Genomic DNA, 19,558 nt, shown 5'->3' on the forward strand with positions numbered 1-19,558 from the left:
TACTGATTGGGTGGATCAAGGAAATGCTGTAGATATAGTATATCTTGACTTCAGCAAAGCATTTGACAAAGTCTCTCATACAATCCTTATTGAAAAAATGACTAAGTATGGAATGGACAAGGCAACTGTTAGGTGGATTCATAACTGGCTTAGTGATCGGACCCAAAGAGTGGTCGTAAATGGCTGCACATCCAGTTGGAAGAATGTCTCAAGTGGGGTACCACAGGGCTCTGTCCTGGGCCCTGTATTGTTCAACATCTTTATCAACGATTTAGATGAAGGAATTGAGGGTAAACTGATTAAATTTGCTGATGACACAAAGCTAGGAGGGATAGCTAAGACTAGAGAAGAGAGAGAGAGGATTCAAAAAGATTTAAATAAACTGGAGAAGTGGGCAGCAACTAACAGAATGGTTTTTAACAGGGAGAAATGCAAAGTACTACATCTGGGCAATAAAAATGAAAAAAGCATATATAGAATGGGAGGAATAGGGCTAAGTGACAGCACATGTGAAAAAGACTTGGGTATACTAATAGATCACAGACTGAATATGAGTCAACAGTGTGATGCAGCAGCAAAAAAGGCAAATGCAATTCTAGGATGTATTAACAGAAGCATACAGTCTAGATCACGTGAAGTAATTATTTCCCTCTACTCCTCTTTGGTCAGACCTCATCTGGAATATTGTGTCCAATTTTGGGCACCACATTTTAAAAAAGACATCAACAAACTGGAGCAAGTTCAGAAAAGAGCGACCAGAATGGTGACCGGTCTGCAAACCCTGTCTTATGAGGAAAGGTTGCAGGATTTGGGAATGTTTAGTTTGCAAAAGAGAAGACTGAGAGGAGACTTAATAGCTGTCTACAAATATCTAAAGGGCTGTCACATTGTAGAAGGATCAACTTTATTCTCATTTGCACAAGGAAAGACTAGAAGCAATGGGATGAAGCTGAATGGGAGGAGACACAGATTAGATATTAGAAAAAACTTTTTGACAGTTAGAGTGATCAATGAGTGGAACAGGCTGCCATGAGAAGTGGTGAGTTCTCCTTCAATGGAAGTCTTCAAACAGAGGCTGGACAGACATCTAACTGGGATGATTTAGCGAATCCTGCTTTGAGCAGGGGGTTGGACCAGATGGCCCAGGAGGTCCCTTCCAACTCTACGATTCTATGATTCTATGATTAACAGATGACAGACCTGAGTGGGGATTTGCTTTTTTTTGTGGATTGAGTTGAAGCTTTCATTGGGAACATTTTACATTACGTTTGAGATCACATTTATCCGGTGCTCTACGCTGTGCATTTATATTGGGACTTCCCTCAGCCTGCTCTCGAAATGCTGCAATCGAGGCTGATTGCAGCATTTAGGGGGCTAAAGTGCCAGGAGCAGCGTAGGACTAAGTGCCGGATATCAGCTGTCAGAATCCGCTGACACCCGGCAGCGATCGAGCACACAGCACCTGTGTGGGCGATCGCCATGATGTATCCATCCGTCCCAAGTCGGTAAGTACCATGCCACAGGGAAGTATGGATACATCTAAGGTGGTAAAGGGGTTAAAATATGTGATGAATGTCGCAACCTGTCCCTGTTATTATGTAAATGATCTGCAAACAATAAATGATTACCGTATATTTCTAACTTTTAAATTACACTTCCTGATAGGTCAAATCCTTAAAGTACATCACTTTTTTTTTTTTTTACTTTTGCTGGTATTTTTTGGTGAAAGAGGGTAACAGTTCTAGTGGAAATGGTCGTCACAGCTTGATACCTGACCCATCAGAGGGTGGCGGTACATTAGGGGCCCTACTACTTCAGTTTCTGACTAGAGTTGAGCGACTTTGGTCGGATCGGGTTTCGTGAAACCCGAATGAAACAAAATAAGTTTCAGATGAAACTCGTCCGACTAGAGCAAAAAAAGTCGGAGTTTCGTCCGACTTTTATTTCCCATTGACTTGCATTGGGGTCGGGTTTCGGACGAAACTCCGACTTTGTTTTGCTCTAGTCGGACGAGTTTCATCTGAAACTTATTTTGTTTCATTCGGGTTTCACGAAACCCGATCCGACCAAAGTCGCTCAACTCTATTTCTGACCAATTCCTATGCTTTGAGGTGGGGGCACCAGTGACATCATCTGCCTAGGTGAGCAAAATATCTTATTCCGACCCTGCCTGTCACAAAAATGTTATTTTCTACGGATTGCAACATTTTAGATTTTTAGACAGATATATTAACCTGAAACCATAGTTCTTCTAATATCAAATATTTTGAAATGATGTGTGCAGTGTTCTTCTGTCTATCTCCATAATAGTAGTGCCCCATGTGCAGGCAGACAACATGTGGTTTGTTGAGCATGCTGTGTTTGGACGTGTGTAGTCCAAGTAACCAGCTGTCACTGCTCACCCCCTCTGCCTGTGTCCAGCCCAAAGACCTTGGTTCTATTTTTAATTTGACACACACCCCTCATTGGCACTAAGCATAACAAACTTGTATACACTTATTAACACAGCTATATAGCTCACACAGAGACACACTACACACAACACAAAGTGTATGCAAAATCTGAGAAATCTGCTATGTGATAATCACTATACAAAATCTTTTGGCAGTATAAAGTCAAGCTCACATCATCTGTGCACCCTATAACTGGTGCACATATAAGTATACAGCTAGGTGGCTGCTCCGTTTATTCAGGACACATGGAGACAGAAGAAGATCTACTGAAGATTGGCAGGAGGCTGGAGAAGCGGATCAGCGAGCAGAGCAAAGTGAGTATTTTGGACTATATAAATAAGTTGCTTAATTGCAGTTTTAAAGAAATGTTGTTGTGTCACTGAGTGCTAGTTTTTGAATTTAGCAACATAGTCTGCATTAAAGTCCCATCACTTATCTTGATGGAGTCCATAACAATGTACCTTCACGGTCCATGCACATTCCCCAAAAAATTGCCCTGTGGCAATGGTCACTGAATTAAATGTTGAAAAGAAGGCAAAACAAAAATATCAACTTGGGAAACACACAGCAAACTAGTCACTCAGTATATGCCATGTGTACATAAGGTTGGGTTAGCGTCTAGGATATGGGCCAAGTGATAGTGGTCAAAAAGAAGCAAGTTGTAAAGTAGGAAGTTTCTGAGGAGTGTATGTAGGACACAGTGCAAATGATGCATGAGTAATTGGAAATCCTAGGATTGACAGGGCTGGAACATAGAAAGAATGGGGGGGAGTGTGCGTAAGCTAGGCCCTGAGAAAGAGGGGCCATGATTTTCTCTGAAACGCGAGATGTAGAAAGGAGGAGGGGATTTAGATATGAATAGCGAGCAACACACAAAACAAGTGAACAGGTGAATAAGAAGGGCGAGAGGGGGTGTGATGGGAGAAAGCAGGAAATAAGAATATTAGACGCAGATTAATAGATTCACTTTGGCAAAGTACATAAACAAGGCAATGCAATGTACTCGCTAAATTGCTCTCATTGTTCAGATTTGTGGCAGAACAATGGAGAGAAATGTTTGGAATAAGTTGTTTCATCAGCGAGCGCTCATGCAACAGAAAGAAGCAGAATAGACTAAATGCAGGCGAACAATGGCGGAGAGCATAGTAGGCGCGTAGCATGAAAAATAGCGGAGTACTGCTCTGAGGCCTTATTACAGGGAATACTGTATATGTGATTTTCCATTTTTATAATTCTCTGCTTCTCGTAGTCACATTATGCAGAGGTGTGGGGAATGCTCTTTGCTTATTATGTTAGACATATTAATTGGTTGCTATTCATGTAGAATGTTTCCTCTGGTTAAGAAGAAAGAAAATGTACATGTGCCAATATTGCTGCACCAACTGAGATTTTTAATTAAAATATAAAATTAGACATTGAGTTTTTGGAAATCAGCGAAATTTGCAGCTGTCAGAGGCTTATTTCCCTCTTCCCATGAAAATAAACATTCGTGCTGACACCTCTAGGGACAATTTTTTTTTTATCTTACTATAAATGCATGTATTTTATAAATAAATCTAAATTAGGACTAATTAAACATTGTGTGAGTTTTTGGGATGTTTCCTTGCACAATGCTAGTAGCAGAATAAGATTAAAGGGTTTTCCAGTTTCAGAAAAACCCCAGTCACCCTGCCGCTGTTTGTTTAAAAATACCAAACAAACTGTGCTTTACTCACCCTCCCCAGGCACGTATCTCTGCCACTGCTCCCTGTGTCACGTAGACAGCACTGCAGCCAATAGCGGAGCTCTGCAGCACTGCCAGTGAGTTTGTTCTGATTAGAGTATGTTACTCTTATCAGTTTTTTTCTGTGGTGCTCACAGCTGATTTTTGACTACAAACCACATTAACCCCAGCCAATTTTCATTTTTGCACCTCTTTTTTTCCTCCCCTTCTTCAAAGGTGACCTGTTTGCATGCTGTCACCCGTGCAATCATGTATTTGTCCTCAATTAGGGGGTTAATAGTGAGATGAACATGAATATAATGGTAGAAAGGCATATACGGATAATTCTGCCACGCTGCTGGTCAAGTAGATATGAGATCATTGCCTTTTTTCCTGATGGAGTTTGCTCAGCTCTGAAACACGTTGATTAAAGAGGTTGTCCTCTACTAGGACAACCCCTACTAAATCTGAATGTTTGCCCCCATTAAAATAAAAGCAGTTAAATTCACCTCACAGGCCGGCGTCGTTCCAGCGGTGTCAGCGCTCGCGTTGCAGGCACTCACATAAGGTTGTTACATCAGATGAGCCCTGCGCTACTGATACAATTCCATGGATGGAAGGAGGGAGGAGCTAGAGGCAGAACTTCTTCTTCCTCCTCTCCCTTCTGTCTAGATAGAATCTTTTCTAGATAGTAGTCTTCACTGAACACAGAATTTACCTCAGAACTGAGAATTTTGATAATGACTGATCATCATCCCTGCCAGAGAAAGACGCAGATTTCTCTGATAAGGTATAATATAAAATTGCTTATGTTCATGTGTATTATTGATTTATTACGGTTATGCTTTAAGTAAAAAAACAAAACTGGCCCCAAGGTATCCATATCCATACACTTTAACCTCTTAATGACCATGTATGGTGTGGGTTGGCAGTGGATGAATGGAGGGTGTTCAGAAGCAGATGATGGCTGTGTCACTTAACCATCATTAGTATTATTATTTATTATTATTTAATTATATAGCACCATTGATTCCATGGTGCTGTACATGAGAAGGGGTTGCATACAAATTACAGATATCACAGTAAACAAACTAACAATGACAGACTGATATAGAGGGGAGAGAGGACCCTGCCCTTGCCGGCTTACATTCTACAGGATGGTGGGGAAGGAGACAGTAGGTTGGGCGGTTGCAGCAGCTCCAGTGATGATGAGGCGATAGCTCCAGTAGTGATGAGGAGGCAGCGGGGATCATTGCAGGCTGTAGACTTTCCTGAAGAGATAGGTTTTCAGGTTCCGTCTGAAGGATCCAAGTGTGGTTGATAGCCTGACGTGTTGGGCAAAGGATTCCAGAGTATGGGGGCTATTCGGGAGAAGTCTTGAAAGCGGTTGGGTGAGGAGCGAATAAGTGTGGAGGAGAGAGGGAGGTCTTGGGAGGATCGGAGATTACGTGAGGGAAGGTATCGGGAGATTAGTTCAGAGACATATGGGGGAGACAGGTGATAGATGGCCTTGTAGGTCAGTATTAGTAATTTGAATTGGATACGCTGATGGAGTGGGAGCCAGTGATGAGATTTGCAGAGGGGAGAAGTGGAGAAGTAGCAAGGAGAGAGACGAACTAGTCGCGCAGCAGAGTTAAGGATGGACTGGAGAGGTGCGAGGGTATTAGCAGGGAGGCCACAGAAAAGGATGTTGCAGTAGTCGAGACGGGAGATGTTGAGGGCATGCACAAGCATTTTAGTAGAGTGAGGGTTGAGGAAGCGACAGATTCTGGAAATATTTATGAGCTGGAGGTGGCAGGAGGTGGAGAGAGCTTGGCTGTGCAGTTTGAAGGACAGCGCAGAGTCAAGGGTTACTCTGAGGCAGCAGACCTCTGGTATGGGGGAGAGCGTGATGTCATCAATTGTTATAGATAGGTTAGGTAAGGAAGATCTGTGAGATGGGGGAAAGATGATCATGTCAGATTTGTCCACATTCAGTTTGAGAAAGCGGGATGAGAAGAAGAAGGATATGGCTGATAGACACTCCGGGATTTTGGAGAGCAGAGAGGTGACGCCTGGGCCAGAGAGGTAGATCTGAGTATCATCGGCATAAAGGTGGTACTGAAATCCGTAGGACTTTATGAGTTGCACCAGGCCAAGTGTATAGATTGAGAAGAGTAGGGATCCTAGAACAGAGCCTTGGGGGACTCCAACAGAGAGAGGGTGGGATGAGGAGGTAGTGTGGAAGTAGGAGACGCTGAATGTGCGGTTGGAGAGGTATGAGGAGATCCAGGATAGTGCGAGGTCTTTGATGCCAAAGGAAGAGAGGATCTGTAGTAGGAGTCAGTGGTCAACTGTGTCGAAGGCAGAGGACAGGTCTAGAAGGAGGAGTATAGAGTATTGTCCGTTCGCTTTGGCTGTAAGTAGGTCATTAGTAATTTTGGTCAGGGCTGTCTCAGTGGATTGATGGGGCGGAAACCAGATTGCTCCAGGAGTTTGGAAGCGAATGGGAGCAGTGATATTGGGTGATAGCTGGACATAGTGGTTGGGTCGAGGGTTGGCTTTTTGAGGATAGGCGTGATTGTGGCATGTTTGAAAGCAGAAGGGAAGGTACCAGAAGTTAGTGATAGATTGAAGAGGTGGGTTAGAGATGTGATAAGAGTGGTGGTGAGGTTGGGGAGGAGGTGGGATGGGATGGGGTCGAGTGCACAAGTGGTGAGGTGTGATTTGGAGAGAAAATGAGCAAGCTCCCCTTCAGTGATGTTGGATAAGGAGGTTATGGGGTTTGGGCATTGGTCTGGTATACAAAGGGGTTGTGGTGGTTGAATAATAAAGACTTGCTGTGTTTGGTCTATCTTGTTTTTGAAGTGCGTGGCGAGGTCCTCAGCAGAGAATAGAGAAGTTAGAGGGGGCAATGGTGGGCGGAGGAGGGAGTTAAAAGTATTGAATAACTGTTTAGGGTTGTGGGATAAGGAAGATACAAGGGATGTGAAGTAGGCCTGTTTAGCAGAGGTGAGAGCTTATTTGAATGCAAGTGTTGCTTGTTTGAGTGAAGTGAAGTCATCTGCCTCTAGCAGCCAAATCTCTGACAGTGGCATTTCCAGCACGCGTCTCAAGGGGCACGCCGTTCTAATTGCTCATTAGCACCTCCATGATGCCATCGTGGGGTGTAGATAGGTTGCTGAAGATCTCTATGCCTGGCATGACAGTACTCCTGTGAATGGTCTTCACAAGAGACCATGGTTTGTGTTATTATGCTCTTATACTGTGCTATTGCGTTGTATAGTACAAGCAATCAGATGATCGCAGGTTCAAGTCCCCTAAGGGACTAACAAATACAGTAAAAACTGGTTTAAAACTGAAAAACATAAAAATCCAAATTACTCCCCTTCACCTCATTTAACCTAAAGATCTTTAAAAAAATACACATATATATTGCCGCGTTTATCTATTAAAATATAAAATTGAACGGATTCTTTGAGAAATCTAATAAATTAAATAAATAATATAAATAAATAATACACATATACTAAACATTTTTCTAAATACCTTTATTTAGCAAAAAGTCTTGCTTTAGCTACTGCACTGTGTCAGGATTCCAAGATAGCAACTACCAGGTCATGCAGCAGTGCAGAAGCAAGAGACAGAAGCACTAAAACTGTCTGACTGAGGTGGATGTTCATTCTCAGTCAATTCAAGAAAGGTGCTTGTCATCCGGCTCTGCTCAGTGTCCGGTCAGGTTGCCTGCACAGAGCAATGTGTGTGTCCATGTTGCCTGCCCGAACCCTGCTCTGACATGACCTTCATGTAGCCCTTCCTACTCGTACAGCTGTCCTCTTGAGAGCTAGAGCGGTTGTGACTGATGATATCTCCCATATTGGAATCCTGACAGAGTGCACTAGATAAAACATTCCTTTTTGTTATACAAAGGTATTTAGAAAAATGTTTACGGTAATATTTAAATGTGTATTGTTTAATGAATCTATTTTAGCACATTTCTCAGAGAAGCCCTTTAATTAACCCGACTGATAAGCGCTGTAAAGAGAAAAAAAATCAATTGTGAATTTTTTTTCAACGCCACAACTCAGCACAAAATGCAAAAAGAAGTGATCGAAACATCTTACTACTTTGGGGTGAATATCAGTAAAAACATGAGGTCATTGGAGAAAACGACTCCTCACACAGCTCCATAAACTGGTAAATGAAAAATGAAGAAACAATTTTTTTTCTTTTACTAATTTCAGAATTATTTTTACCACTTACAGTATTTAAATAAAAAACATGCAAGTTGATATCGCTGTAATCGTACTGACCTGGAGAATGATATTTCCAAGTTATTTTTACTGCTCAATGAATGACATAAAAGCAAAATCCAAAAAACAAATGCAGAACTGAGTTTTTCTTTTTTCTTTTGCAATTTGACCTCACTCTGAATTTTTTCCCATTTTCCATTATTCTATATGGTAATATTAAAATCTCATCCTCCAAAAAAAGCCCTTATATAACCACTAGATGGTGGCCCGATTCAAACGCATCGGGTATTCTAGAATATATATGCAGTTTATTTTTGAAGATTTAATAATAATGCAATAATGCACCCCCCAATCCTGATATGTATGGTTCTCTCACCCCAATCCTGATATGCATGCTACCCCTCAACCCCCTATCTTGGTATGCATGGTCCCCTGACCCCCCAATCCTGGAATGCATGGTCCCCTGACCCCCCAATCCTGGAATGCATGGTCCTCTCACCCCCCAATCCTGGTATGCATGGTCCTCTCACCTCTCTTTCCTGGTATGCATGGTCTTCTTACTCCCCTTTTCGGGGTATGCATGGTCCCCTCACCCCCCAATCCTGGAATGCATGGTCCTCTCACCCCCAAATCCTGGTGTGCATGGTCCTCTCACCCCTCTTTCCTGGTATGCATGGTCCTCTTACCCCCCTTTCGGGGTATGAATGGTCCCCTCACCCCCCAATCCTGGCATGCATGGTCCTCTCACCCCCCAATCCTGGCATGCATGGTCCTCTCACCCCCCAATCCTGGTATGCATGGTCCCCTCACCCCCCCTATCATGGTATGCATGGTCCCCTCACCCCCCTTTCCTGGTATGCATGGTCCCCTCACCCCCTATCCTGGTATGCATGGTCCCCTCATCCCCCTTTCCTGATATGCATGGTCCCCTCACCCCCCAATCCTGGTATGCACGGTCCTCTTACCCCCCTTTCGGGGTATGCATGGTCCTCTCACTCCTCAATCCTGGTATGCATGGTCCTCTCACCCCCCAATCCTGGTATGCATGGTCCCCTCACCCCCCTATCCTGGTATGCATGGTCCCCTCACCCCTCTTTCTTGGTATGCATGGTCCTCTCACACCCCAATCCTGGTATGTATGCTCACCGTCACCCCCTTTCCTGGTATGTATGGTCCCCTCACCCCCCAATCCTGGTATGCACGGTATCCTCACCCCCCCTTTCCTGGTATGCATGGTCCCCTCACCCCCCTATCCTGGTATGCATGGTCCCCTCACCCCCCTTTCCTGATATGCATGGTCCCCTTACCCCCCAATCCTGGTATGCATGGTCTTCTTACCCCCCTTTCGGGGTATGCATGGTCCCCTCACCCCCCAATCCTGGAATACATGGTCCTCTCACCCCCCAATCCTGGTATGCATGGTCCCCTCACCCCCCTTTCTTGGTATGCATGGTCCACTCACACCCCAATCCTGGTATGTATGCTCACCGTCACCCCTCTTTCCTGGTATGTATGGTCCCCTCACCCCCCAATCCTGGTATGCATGGTATCCTCACCCCCCTTTCCTGGTATGCATGGACCCCTCACCCCCCTTTCCTGATAGGCATGGTTCCCTTCACCCCCCAATCTTGGTATGCATGGTCCTTTTACCCCCCTTTGGGAGTTGTGCATGGTCCCCTCACCCCCCAGTCCTGGTATGCATGGTCCTCTCACCCCCCAATCCTGGTATGCATGGTCCCCGCACCCCCAATCCTGATATGCATGGTCTCCTCACCCCCCTTTCCTGGTATGCATGGTCCCCTCACTCCCCTGAGGCGCCTGCCGCTGATTGGTCGCGGCCGCCAGGCGCAGCTTACCGTTACAAACAGCTGCGCCAGTCACTGATTGGTTGTGGCCTGGCGGCCGCGACCATTCAGCGGCCCGAGATTTCAGTTACAGACAGACATGATGATGTGTGCAAAACTGTAAAGCGCTGCGGAATATGTTAGCGCTATATAAAAATAAAGATTTATTTATTTATTTATTTAGGCGTTTATATATATATATATATATATATATATATATATATAGATGTGGGTAGAAATAAAAAAAAATTATGGCTCTTGGAATGAGAGGAAAAAATGAGAGCACAAAAACAAAAAATTGCCCAGTCCTTAAAGGGTTAAGCTTAGGTCAGCCAAATCTGCTGATTTTAGCAACACCATCTCACATGTATGTATCTTCTGACTGGGAAACAAAAATTGGATATACTGAATTTCTGCACCAAATTATTTTTTTATCAGGTAGATATGTCTCCACCAGGGGAGTCTGGCAGGGGCTTATTCACTTTGCCTTGTTCAAAACACATTCACTATTGGCTGCTGAGAGATGGCTCCTGCTCAGATAAGCAATTTGGTTTATGGACATTATAATGGAAGCAGACACATTAGGCTGTGTGCACACGCTGCGGATTTTGCTGCGGTTCCGCAGCGGTTTTGGCCGCTGCGGACCCGCAGCAGTTTTTGATGCGGTGTACAGTACCATAATTCCCTATGGGAATCAAAAACCGCAATGCAGACGGTGCGGAATTTTCCGCTCGGATTATCTGCGGTTTTCAATCCGCAGAAAGAATTGACATGTCAATTCTTACTGCGGATTCTCCTCCATTGAGATGAAAAACCACAGGGCAAAACCGCAGAGCAATCCGCAGGTATTTTGACCTGCGGATTTTACAAAATCCGCGCGGATGAATCCGCACCTAATCCGCAGCGTGTGCACACAGCCTTATAATGCAGGTCCACTGACAAGGATCTTAGTGCAAGATGAGCTTAGTAGATTAATATATATTTTGGTAGATTTTCCAAAATTAAGCTGGGTCACCCTCGCTTCACCCAGGGCTGTGGGGTACTCGGTACCGGGCCAGTGTCAGGGGGATGAGGTGTCACAGCAGCGATGACCCGGTCCGTGGCCCTGGGCGCCCAATATCAATGGTGGTGATGTTAATGGTGTTAAAGTTTATATGAATAGTTTGTGCCGCCACCAGTGGTGTTTGGCAAGTAAGATGGTGAGCCAACGCTGCATGCAGATCCGCTGGGACTGATGGTGTGGTGCAGCAGAGATGGTATAGCTCCCCACAGGTGGAGCTGTAGTCCCAGGGCAGTGTAGGTGCAATGGATAAGGAGAGGCGCAGAATGGTATGGAGGCTGGTACCCAGGTGTAGTGGTGCTGGAATAACTGGAGGACACCAGAGTGTGCGGTTCCAAAGCTTTACTCACTGTTTGCAGTTCACACAACTGCCTGCCTCCGTACCATGTTCTCCAGGTCAGGGCTCCAACCAACCTCCAGGCAGGATAGGATTCTCCCTTCCACACTCCGCCAACATGTACCTTACTGAACGACTCCTCCAATGCACCTTTAGGTGCGAAGCACTCCAGTACTTAGTTACCCTGGAATGCCTCTCTCTAGGCGTTCCTAGTCTTTACTTGTATGACAGACAGCTGTAGCCTGCTCGGGGACTCCTCACTACGTCCCGGCTCTCTATTCAGTTGCTGTTGTGTCCCAAGTCTATGATGGGAGCAAGGCGTTAGCGGCTCACTACTCCTTCGGTGTCTGTTGCCGGACATAAAGTTCAAATCAACCTCAGGGACCGGGCCCCGGCCTTTGCGCTCTCTGGACTGGAAGGGTTCTCTCTCTTTCTCAACCTGCTTCCCACCGTCCTTCTCTTCTCCTTCGTTCCGATCTGTTCTATCTCTCTTATGGAAGGTTAGGTTATCAATCTTATCAGTCTCTTTCTCTGGTCTTTCTCATGCCAGCAGCCCAGGTCACTGGGACCTGCTGCAGCACGTCCCTCAGACACGCATCTTTTCTCTTCTCTCTCCTCTAACCAACTAACCAATAACTTTCACTCTTCCCTCTCTTTTATATCTAACTCCACCCGCCTCCCATGCACCTCTTGTGTTACGAAGTCAGGGACCACAAAAGGCACCCTATGACCTTTCCAGCATAAAGCATGGATGGGTCCCTGCTGAACTATCCTGTGTGTAGGGTGCAAGTGTTGGAATGCGGAAAGGAGCTCCCAGCCTACCTGGATGGTGGGGCACTACACCTTAGGAGAAGGTGCAGTACCTCTGTGGCGACTGAAGCCTCAGGGGCACCACAAAGCCATTTATTAAAATTCCTGACCATTTTGTGATTAGGAGTCCTACTCAATGATAGACAGCTATCTATATGTGCACCCTCATTACGAAAAGGCTATCAATTACTGAGTAGGACTTAAAGGGATTTTTCTCAATTTTAACAATCTTTTGCCATTGGGCTGGCTGATGTTGAAAATAACAAGAATAGCCATGCAAGCTCTACCCTGCTCCTATTATTATTATTTATTATTATAGCGCCATTTATTCCATGGTGCTTTACATGTGAGGAGGGGTATACATAATAAAAACAAGTACCGTATTCTTAAACAGTACAAGTCATGACTGGTACAGGAGGAGAGAGGATCCTGCCCACGAGGGCTCACAATCTACAAGGGATTGGTGAGGATACAATAGGCGAGGGTAGAGCTGGTCATGCAGTGGCTTGGTCGATTGGTGGTTACTGCAGGTTGTAGGCTTGTCGGAAGAGGTAGCTCTTCAGGTTCTTTTTGAAGATTTTGATAGTGAGAGTCTAATATGTTGTGGTAGAGAGTTCCAGAGTATGGGTGATGCGCAGGAGAAATCTTGAATGCGATTGTGGGAAGAGGAGATAAGAGAGGAGTAGAGAAGGAGATCTTGTGAGGATCGGAGGTTGCGTGTAGGTAAGTACTGGGAGACGAGGTCAAAGATGTATGGAGGATGCAAGTTGCGGATAGCTTTGTATGTCATGGTTAGGGTTTTGAACTGGAGTTGTTGGGTAATGGGGATCCAGTACAGGGATTGACAGAGGGGAGAGGCCGGGCAATAGCTGAGGAACAGGTGGATTAGTCTGGCAGCAGAGTTTAGAATAGATTGGAGGGGTGCAAGAGTGTTAGAGGGGAGGCCACAAAGCTAGAGTTTACAGTAGTCAAGGTGGGAGATAAGGGCATGGACTAGGGTTTTTGCAGATTCTTGGTTGAGAAATGTACGATCCGTGAAATATTTTTGAGTTGAAGTCGGCAGGAAGTGGAAGGGGCTTGTATACTGTATGTGCTTTGAAAAAGAGATCAGTGTCAAGGATAACCCCGAGGCAGCGAGCTTGTGGGACTTGGGAGAGCGGGCAGCTGTTTACTTTAATGGATAGGTCCATTGGGGGGGTCGAGTGAGATGGAAGAAAGATGGTGAATTCTCTTTTGTCCATATTAAGTTTTAGAAATCTAGCAGAGAAGGATGAAATAGCGGACAGACATTGTGGGATTCTGGTTAGTAGGGCGCGCTGATATCTGGTCCAGAGATGTAGATCTGTGTGTCATCAGCACATAGAAGTGATGCTGAAAGCCATGAGATTCTATGAGCTGTCCCAGGCCGAAGGTGTAAATGGAGAAGAGCAGGGGGCATAGGACTGAACCTTGCGGGACTCCGACAGATTGGGGGCGCGGAAAGGAGGTGGTGTGCGAGTGGGAAATGCTGAATGTCCTGTCTGTTTGGTATGATGTGATCCAAGATAGGGCCAAATCTGTGATGCCAAGAGATGAGAGGGTCTGTAGTAATAGGGAATGGTCCACTGTGTCAAAGGCAGAGGAGAGGTACAGGAGGAAGAGGACAGAGTAGTGTCACTTGGCCTTGGCAGTTAATAGGTCATTGGTGACTTTAGTTAGGGCAATTTCAGTGGATTGATGCGGTCGGAAGCCAGATTGTAAGCAGTTGAAGAGGGAGCAAGAAGAGAGGTGGGAGGACAGTTCAAGATGGATGTGTTGTTCCAGTAGTTTTCTATGGATACAGTAGTAGTATCCTATGATACCTTTTCACCACAGCACCCAGGATGAGGATGGGGTGGAGGTGGAGAATGGGGCTAAAACAAAGTAGGAGAAGAAAGGGAATTATCACACTCTCAAAACCTAGCAACAGTCACAGATTAATCCACCAAACACCTTCTCCAACAGCAACCAACAATAACCTCCAACCATGCAGCATAAGATAGCACTGACATTAAGTGCTAGCCAGGACCCAGTTTATGTAGGAGATAGGAGTGGCTAACAATGGCACAAGCTTCCAGGAGATGGGTTGCTCAACTGAGCAGAATAACTGATGCATTGCTAATAGAAACTAGATGGGCATTTCCTGAAGGAAATACATGGTGCTTGAACAGCGCTGCCAGCTTTACAGCAGTGTATCAGGTGTCGACTGTAAGAAAGTAAAGTTAGAATATGAATGTTGTGTATAGCCACTTTGGCACATTTGGCACCTCAGTAGCCACTTTGGCCACTTGGTAACCACTTTGGCACATTCGGCACCTCTGTAGCCACTTTGGCCACTTGGTAGCAATTTTTGCCACTAGGTAGCCACTGTGGCACAATCGGCACCTCGGTAGCCACTTTGGCCACTTGGTAGCCACTTCGGCACATTCAGCACCTCGGTAGCCACTTTGGCCACTTGGTAGCCACTTTGGCACATTCGGCCCCTCCGTAGCCACTTTGGCACATTTGGCACCTCTGTAGCCACTTTGGCCACTTGGTAGCCACTTTGGCCACTTGGTAGCCACTGTGGCACATTCAGCACCTCTATAGCCACTTTGGCCACTTGGTAGCCACTTTGGCACATTCGGCCTCTCGGTAGCCACTTTGGCCACTTGGCAGCCACTTTGGCACATTCGGCCCCTCGGTAGCCACTTTGGCCACTTGGTAGCCACTTTGGCACATTCGGCACCTCAGTAGCCACTTTGGCCACTTGGTAGCCACTTTGGCACATTCGGCACCTCGGTAGCCACTTTGGCCACTTGGTAGCTACTTTGGCACATTCGGCACCTCAGTAGCCACTTTGGCCACTTGGTAGCCACTTTGGCACTCCGTGCCCCTCAGCGGCCACTTTGGCACACTGGGCTTCTAAAGCCACTTTGGCATCTGACTGCAGTGATGGCAAACCTTGGCACTCCAGCTGCTGGAGAACTACAACTCCCAACATTCCTCAACTGCTGCCTCAACTGCTGCAGGTTGCAACAGCATGCTGGGAGTTGTAGTTTTACAACAGCTGGAGTGCCAAGGTTAGCCATCACTGGGTGGGGTTTTTCAGAAGCCATTGGCATGCTGCGCCTTTAAGACCTTGAATCATCGATCTGTCAGCTTCTGTTAGCTAATACGGGTCATGTGTGGAAGCTGCATTTGCATAGCTGTCATCTTTGTAAGGTCACTGCACCTGCGCTGTGGCTTCAATCCATGTCAGTTGGGGGTCATGGAAAGGTCGCCATTAATTCCTATGGGAAAATTTTTGCTTAAAATGCGATTTTTTTTTAAAAAAGTACAAATCAGATCGACTCCAAAAATACATAGCACACCTGTCCCCACCAAGGGCTTCAAAATGCCGCCTGAACAGGGTCTCTGCGCCGAGCGGTTCGGGACGCATTAATTGCAGAAAACGCGGAGAAGAAGAAGTAGAATAACTAGATGTGTATTTCCTGAAGGAAGTACAGATAGTGCTTTGAAATGGTGCCGGGGCTGCCCCTTTAAGAGACTTGCTTGCTGCCCCTGCAAGACTTTCAACTCAGGATCCGTTTTAACTGTGGGTGCCTCTCAGGGGTCACTTTGGCCTGTGGGGCCCCTCAGGGTCTGATTTGGTGGGTGGGGCCCCTCAGGGTCCGATTTGGTGGGTGGGGCCCCTCAGGGTCTGATTTGGTGGGCGGGGCCCCTCAGGGTCTAATTGGGTGGGTGGGGCCCTTCAGGGTCCGATTTGGTGGGCGGGGCCACTCTGGGTCTGATTTGGTGGGCGGGCCCCTCAGGGTCCAATTTGGTGGGCGGGGCCCCTCAGGATCCAATTTGGTGGGCGGGGCCACTCTGGGTCCGATTTGTTGAGCGGGGCCACTCTGGGTCCGATTTGTTGAGCGGGGCCACTCTGGGTCCGATTTGGAGGCCAGGGTGGCTCAGCCTCCGATTTGTAGGCCAGGGTCGATCATCCTCCGATTTGGAGGCCGGGGTGGCTCAGCCTCTGATTTGGAGCCTGGGGTCACTAAGCTTTCGATTTGGCGGTCCGGCCCTTTAAGACTCATTTTGGTGCGACAGCAGTTTAAGAATCACTTAGGCGCGTCAGCCGTTTAAGAGCTAGTTTGGGCTTCTAAATGCACTTTGGCGCACATTCTCTCTCAGGGGCGTGCGCCCTGTGATGAAACTAGATTTGCATTTGTGATGTGGCTTTAAGAGCTGAAATTATCTGCCAGAAACTGTGTACTGGAGAGGTCATGTATAGTTCATAGGCGTTGGCATAGTAACTGGGTCTGCCTGCGCATATCAATGAGCTTAACTGCCATTTCAATCGTCTCAGGGCATGTTTTGTCTGTGGCAACATTTCCCCATTGAAAAGCATTGAGACAATGCATTCCAATGACGGGAAAAAAAAATTTCTAACGCAAATTGCGCAAAAACTACAAGTCCGATCGACACAAAAAATACTTAGCACACCACTCATGGATGCTGGCTTTGAAACGACACCTCAACGGACTCTGTGCGTGTAGTGGTTTGGGCCACATTAATTGCGGAAATCAACTGAATAATAAGAAGTCAGCAGCGTTCAGATTACAAGATATTGCTTTTTTCAAACCACTATAACTAGATGTGTATTTCCTGAAGGAAGTACAGATAGTGCTTTGAAATGGTGCCCGGGCTGTCCCTTTAAGAGAGACATGCCTGCTGCCCCTGCAAGACTTTCAACTCAGGATCCGTTTTAACTGTGGGTGCCTCTCAGGGGCCACTTTGACCTGTGGGGCCTCTCAGGGTCTGATTTTGAGGCCGGGGCCCCTCAGGGTCCGATTTTGTGGGTGGGGCCCCTCAGGGTCCGATTTTGTGGCCAGGGCCCCTCAGGGTCCGATTTTGTGGCCAGGGCCCCTCAGGGTCCTATTTTGTGGTTGGGGCCCCTCAGGGTCCGATTTTGTGGCTGCGGCCCCTCAGGGTCCGATTTTGTGGCTGGGGCCCCTCAGGGTCCTATTTTGTGGTTGGGGCCCCTCAGGGTCTGATTTTGTGGCCGGGGCCCCTCAGGGTCCGATTTTGTGGGTGGGGCCCCTTAGGGTCTGATTTTATGGGCGGAGCCCCTCTGGTTCCAATTTGGTCGGCAGGGCCGCTGAGGGTCTGATTTTGTTGCAGGGGCCCCTCAGAGTCTGATTTTGTGGCTGGGGCCCATCAGGGTCCGATTTTATGGATGGGGCCCCTCTGGGTCCGATTTTGTGGATGGGGCCCCTCAGGGTCCGATTTTGTGGCCGGGGCCACTCAGGGTCCGATTTTGTGGGTTGGGCCCCTCAGGGTCCGATTTTGTGGCCGGGGCCGTTCAGGGTCCGATTTTGTGGTTGGGGTCCCTCAGGGTCTGATTTTGTGGGTGGGGCCCCTCAGGGTCTGATTTTGTGGCCGGGGCCCCTCAGGGTCCGATTTTGTGGCCGGGGCCCCTTAGGTTCTGATTTTGTGGGCAGAGCCCCACTGGGTCCAATTTGGTGAGCGGGGCCACTCTGGGTCCGATTTGGTGGGCGGGGCCTCTCTGGATCCGATTTGGTGGGCGGGGCCCCTCAGGGTCCGATTTGGTGGGCAGGGCCCCTCAGGGTCCGATTTGGTGGGCGGGGCCCCTCAGGGTCCGATTCGGTGGGCGGGGCCCCTCAGGGTCCGATTTGGTGGGTGGGGCCCCCTCAGGGTCCGATTTGGTGAGCGGGGCCCCCTCAGGGTCCGATTTGGAGGCCAGGGTGGCTCAGCCTCCGATTTGGAGGCCGGGGTGGCTCAGCCTCTGATTTGGAGCCTGGGGTCTCTCAACTTTCGATTTGGCGCGCCGGCCCTTTAAGACTCATTTTGGTGCGCCGGCCCTTTAAGAATCACTTTGGCTCATCGGTCCTTTAAGAGCCAGTTTGGCTCACTGGGCTTCTAAATCCACTATGGCGCACATTCTCTCTCAGGGGCATGCGTCATGTGATGAAGCTAGATTTGCAAGAGCTGATATTATCTGCCAGAAACTCTGTCCTGGAGAGGTCATGTATAGTTCGAAGGCGTTGGCATAGTAACTAGGTGTGCCTGCACATATCAATGAGTTAACTGCCATTTGAATCACCTCAGGGCATGTTTTCCCTGTGGCAAAATTTTCCCATTGAAATGCATTGAGGAAAATGCTTTTTCAAACACAAATTGAGCAAAAACTACAAATCCGATCGACACGAAAATTACTTAGCACACCACTCGTGGACGCTGGCTTCGAAACGACACCTCAACGGAGTCTGTGCATGTAGCGGTTCAGGCCGCATTAATTGCGGAAAATCAACTGAATAATAAGAAGAAGCAGAAGAATAAGTTAGCAGCGTTCGGATTACAATATAGTGGTTTCTTCAAAGCACTATAACTAGATGTGCATTTCCTGAAGGAAGTACAGATAGTGCTTTGAAATGGTGCATGGGCTGCCCCTTTAAGAGAGACTTGCCTGCTGCCCCTGCAAGACTTTCAACTCAGGATCCGTTTTAACTGTGGGTGCCTTTGAGGGGCCACTTTGGCCTGTGGGGCCCCTCAGGGTCTGATTTGGTGGGTGGGGCCCCTCAGGATCTGATTCGGTGGCCTGGGCTCCTCAGGGCTTGAATTGGTGGATGGGATCCCTCAGGGTACGATTTTGTTGCCGGGGCCCCTAAGGGTCTGATTTTGTGGGTGGGGCCCCTTAGGGTCTGATTTTGTGGGCGGAGCCCCTCAGGGTCCAATTTGGTGGGCGGGGCCCCTTTGGGTCCAATTTGGTGGGCGGGGCCCCTCAGGGTCCGGTTTGGTGGGCAGGGCCACTCTGGGTCCGATTTGGTGGGCTGGGCCACTCTGGGTCTGATTTGGTGGTCGGGGCCACTCTGGGTCCGTTTGGTGGGCGGGGCCACTCTGGGTCCGATTTGGTGGGCGGGGCCACTTTGGGGCCGATTTGGTGGGCGGGGCCACTCTGGGTCCGATTTGTAGGCCGGGGTCAATCAGCCTCCGATTTGGAGCCTGGGGTCACTCAGCTTTCGATTTGGTGCGCCAGACCTTTAAGACTCATTTTGGTGCGCCGGCCCTTTAAGAATCACTTTGGCGCGTCGGCCCTTTAAGAGCCAGTTTGGCG

At 47.5% G+C, this 19,558-nt stretch overlaps 1 protein-coding gene across 1 annotated transcript in view; it reads left to right on the plus strand.

Annotated features, from left to right (window-relative positions):
- The first annotated feature begins 2,512 nt into the window (after positions 1-2,512).
- The window catches only part of LOC141076975 (transcription elongation factor A protein 3-like), a 189,790-nt gene continuing 172,744 nt past the window's right edge, over positions 2,513-19,558 (plus strand). The window contains exon 1 of the mRNA XM_073564148.1: positions 2,513-2,767. Coding sequence (XP_073420249.1) covers positions 2,699-2,767 — 69 coding nt within the window. The 5' untranslated portion in view covers positions 2,513-2,698. The remainder of the gene's footprint in view (positions 2,768-19,558) is intronic.

The sequence above is a fragment of the Dendrobates tinctorius genome, unplaced genomic scaffold (assembly GCF_039654945.1).
Source record: "Dendrobates tinctorius isolate UK_male_01 unplaced genomic scaffold, ASM3965494v1 ptg000015l, whole genome shotgun sequence".
Classification (NCBI taxonomy): domain Eukaryota; kingdom Metazoa; phylum Chordata; class Amphibia; order Anura; family Dendrobatidae; genus Dendrobates; species Dendrobates tinctorius.